The sequence below is a fragment of the Euleptes europaea genome, chromosome 8, assembly GCF_029931775.1.
Source record: "Euleptes europaea isolate rEulEur1 chromosome 8, rEulEur1.hap1, whole genome shotgun sequence".
NCBI classification, from domain to species: Eukaryota; Metazoa; Chordata; class Lepidosauria; order Squamata; family Sphaerodactylidae; genus Euleptes; species Euleptes europaea.
In genome coordinates, this window is record NC_079319.1 from 81063966 (window position 1) to 81068243 (window position 4278).

Here is a 4278-nt window from a genome sequence, read left to right on the forward strand (position 1 = left end):
GGGGGGAGAAGGGAAAAGGCTGCTGCGAGTGCGTAAAAAAGTCCTCGCCTCGGTGACGGATGCTCAAAAGTTCAGCAGTTTTTTCCGACTGCTTTTGCTGAGCCCCGCAGGCTGGAAGGGAGCAGGGCGGCCTCTGCAGTCCGAGAGAGCGGCGGCGAGGGTGGATCTCTGCCCCTCCCGCCCCCATGCCCCGAGGGGAGGACAGCCTCCTCGCTTTGGGCCCGGCCGGGGCTCTCCTTCGTCGCCCTCTCTGAAGGCAACCTGTTGCGGCGCTCGGCGGCGGGAGGAGGCGGCGGGGCGCCTGGGAGCCGCCAGGAGGGAGCTGGGCCGCCCGCCTCCGCGCCTCCCCTCCTCGATGGGAGCCCTCGGCTCGGCCCGGCTGCGGCGGGGCGTCGCTGCCCCATCCTAAGCTTTTGATCGCCCGCTTGAGTGGGGGAGGGGAGAAGTGCCGAACCCCCCCCCCCCGCCCGCGTCTCCTTTTCCTTTTTCGTTCGGGAAAGGAGGAAGATCCCGGTCGCCTCGTCGGGTTTATCCTTTTTTGGCTCTGGAGCAGCGGAGGGGTGGAGGGGGGGCAGCAGCGGCGGCGAAGGAGGCGGCGGCGGCGGCCGGTCTGCGGCTTGGTCCGGGCGGGGGGCCATGCAGGCGCGCTACCCGGTCTCCAGCCCCAACTCGCTGGGAGTGGTGCCCTACCTGGGCGGCGAGCAGAGCTACTACCGGGCGGCGGCGGCGGGCGGGGGCTACGCGGCCATGCCGGCCCCCATGAGCATGTACTCGGCCCACCCGGGGGCGCATGAAGCCTACGCGGGGGGCGGGGGCGGCGGGGGGCGGCCGTACGGGCCGTACCCGCCGCCGGCGCCGCCGCCGCCCAAGGACCTGGTGAAGCCGCCCTACTCGTACATTGCGCTCATCACCATGGCCATCCAGAACGCGCCCGACAAGAGGATCACGCTCAACGGCATCTACCAGTTCATCATGGAGCGCTTCCCCTTCTACCGCGACAACAAGCAGGGCTGGCAGAACTCCATCCGCCACAACCTCTCGCTCAACGAGTGCTTCGTCAAGGTGCCCCGCGACGACAAGAAGCCCGGCAAGGGCAGCTACTGGACCCTCGACCCGGACTCCTACAACATGTTCGAGAACGGCTCCTTCCTCCGCCGCCGCCGCCGCTTCAAGAAGAAGGACGTCCCCAAGGACAAGGCCGGCCAGGAGCCCCCCCCGCCCAAGGAGGCCGGCCCCGACGCCCCCCCCACCGACCGGGCCCCCCCGCCCGTCCGCCTGCAGGACATCAAGACCGAGAACGGCGCCGCCTCGCCGGCGCCCGCCCTCTCCCCGCTGGCCGGCGGCCCCCTGCCCAAGAGCGAGAGCCCCGAGGGCGCCAGCACCGGCAGCAGCAGCCTCTCCAGCGGCGGCGGAGGGGCCTGCAGCCCGCACCCCGGCGGAAGGGGGCTCGGCCTGGACCCCGCCTCGGCCGAGGCGCACCCCCAGCACCCCCACCCGCACCTGCCCCCCGGCGGGTTCAGCGTGGACAACATCATCCTGAGCTCCTTGCGCGCCTCCCCGCAGGGCGGCCCCGAGCAGCAGCTGCTGCCCTTGCCGCCCGTCTCCTCCTCCGCCTCCAGGACCGCCGCCTTGCCCCCCTCGCTGGCCTTGAGCAGCTGCTACGTGCCGGCGGCGGGCCAGGGCGCGCTCTACAGCGCCCCCTGCAGCCAGGGCGCCAGCACCACGGGCAGCCACAGTGGCAGCGCCGCCGCCGCGCAGGCCAGAGGAGGAGGCGGCGGCGGCAGCTACCATTGCAACTTGCAAGCCATGAGTCTCTACGCCGCCGCCGCCGCAGCAGCAGCCGCCGCCGCCGCCGGAGGAGGAGGAGGCAACGGTGGAGGGGCCGAGAGGGGACCCCTGGGGGGCAGCCCGGGGGAGCAGGACCCGCTGCCCGAGTACAGCCTGGCAGCCAGCAGCAGCAGCAGCGGCAGCGCCTCGTCGCTCAGCCTGAGCCCCCCGGAGGGCCACCCGCAGGGCGGCGGCCGCCTGGCCTCCTGGTACCTCAACCAAGCCACGGCGGTGGGGGAGCTGGCCCACCTGGCCTCCTCCTCCTCCTCCTCCTCGGCCGCCGCCGCCTCGCCGGCCGCCTACCCGGGCCAGCAGCAGAACTTCCACTCGGTGCGCGACATGTTCGAGTCCTCGCAGCGCCTCGGCCTGGCCGCCTCGCCCCTCAACGGCAACGGCCCGGCCAGCAGCTGCCAGATGGCCTTCCCCGGCAGCCAGGCCCTGTACCGCCCGTCCGGCGCCTTCGTCTACGACTGCAGCAAATTCTGAGCCTCCCCCCACCAGCGCAGCCCCCCACAATGCCCCCGCCCCCAAGCAAGACAGAGATTTTTAATTATTGTTGTTGTTGTTATTATTATTATTATTCTGGTTTGTTAAAGGACAGTGTTACCGCAGATAACACGTAAGTTTGTTTCCACCCCCGTTGCTCTTGAAAACCCGGCTCCCCTCCAGCTCTTCCCGAGGTGGGGCTCCTTCTCCCTTCTTGGCTGCCTGCCCAGCCCTCGGTTGCCCACGAACGCACCGGGCACAGCCGCACCCCTGCCTGAGACCGCAGGAAGTGTCCGCCGGCCAGCGGAGGAGGATTCTTTGCCTGGGTCGAGAAGGTAATAGTCGGACTCGGTTCAGATCGATTGGGAGTTTGCCATTGACTTCAGAGGTGTGTGTGTGTGGTGGTGGGGGGGGGGTAGACTGCTACCCTAATAAAGGCGCAATCCAGGTTGATGCCCATCAGTGCCAGTTTTGCCGTTGATTTCTAAGGGGAGGGAGATTGGCCCCTTTAAAAAGCAAAAGCAAGGATAACTTCGTTTTCGGAGAGCGTTCCTTTTTCTGTCCCTGCATAGACTTCTTTATAGGCAAGGACTTGTTTTAAAGTGTAAATTGATATATAGTAATTTATTTTTAAAATCTGTAGTTCGATCTTTTGGACCAAACACCAGAAAGTGTTCTTTTCTCCTCCTCCCCACAACTGACTTCAAACATGACATGAAACGCTGATTTTTTCCCATTATATATGAAAAAAGGGAAAGTGTATTAATCTTATTTTATCGTTTATCTTTTTTTTTTGTCGAAGATATTCTGAAGTTACTGACTTGTTTGTTTATTAATAAATTACCATTCAATTGGACTGAGACCTTTTACGTCTGGCTACTTGAATCCCTCTTCTTTAAAAAATTAACTTGACAATTTAACTATGTGGATGTTAGGACTTCTAGTTCCAGTCTTCGTAAAACAAATATTCTGAAATTTACTCTTGAGGAGGTGGTCCCCGGCCACCCTGATTAAGCCACAGCTTAAGCCGCAGTCACTGAACTGAAGTTTATGTATCTGTCCTCAAACTGCTAGCTTGCAAATTAATGCCCTCGATTACATTCGATTTTTCTGGGAAGTTAGTGTGTGGTCCCCGAACATCTATGTGGGTAAAACTGCCTGGAAAGCAAGTGCTTCGATTCAGCTGACCTATTGATTGAGACGTGTGTATTTATTTTTGTAACGGTGTTAACTCTTAACTGCTAGGACCAAATAATGATGATGCTGCTGATGCTGGGAGGACTGGGGCTACCGAGCCAATACATTTAGCCAGCAACACATCAAGATACCTTGAGATATTGTAGCATACATTGGAACACACAAGTATTTCAGTGGAGGATCCATGTATAAGCCGATCATGGGTTGGGAGGCGGCAGCTACTAAAGTCAGAGAGAAAAGGGACCAATCGATTCCTGGTGCAAATGAAAGTATATATTTTATGCTGAAGTCCCAGACAAGCCATTTATACTCATCCTTTCCTGTAAGGCAGGGCGCCGGATCTTTGTAACTAAAGTATCTCCAATGATTGGCCAGACTTCAATGACCGCTAAAGACTATGCACGCTTTAAAGTAACTTGCTAAAAATGAACATTTTATTTTAATTTTTAAGAGGCTTCTTTTTTCCCCCTTCCCTCTTCGCTTTCTCCTTTAAAAATGGTTTTATGGGTGTGTTTTTTCAAGGGAGTGATTCGGGCTGGAAGGAATTCAGCAGGCGAACTCCCACCTCGGAGAAAGACCTTTACACCCTTCCCCATCCATTCCCCCACCCCACCCCCTATTTTTCTCTGTTTTAAAACGGAAGAAATTCCCTCCGGGGAGGAGGCCAGTAGCGCGAGGTGATGCCTGTCAACTGGAGAGACGCACCTTCGGGCCAATACTCCAGGAGGTTTGGGGGGGGGGTGCTGGAAACACCTTCCCGGCTCTGTC

At 60.1% G+C, this 4278-nt stretch overlaps 1 protein-coding gene across 1 annotated transcript; it reads left to right on the top strand.

Annotated features, from left to right (window-relative positions):
- Positions 1 to 629: 629 nt before the first annotated feature.
- FOXC1 (forkhead box C1) lies at positions 630 to 2313 on the top strand. The gene has a single exon (XM_056854210.1). The coding sequence runs from the start codon at positions 637 to 639 to the stop codon at positions 2311 to 2313; it is 1677 nt and encodes a 558-aa protein (XP_056710188.1). The 5' UTR covers positions 630 to 636.
- Positions 2314 to 4278: the final 1965 nt, after the last annotated feature.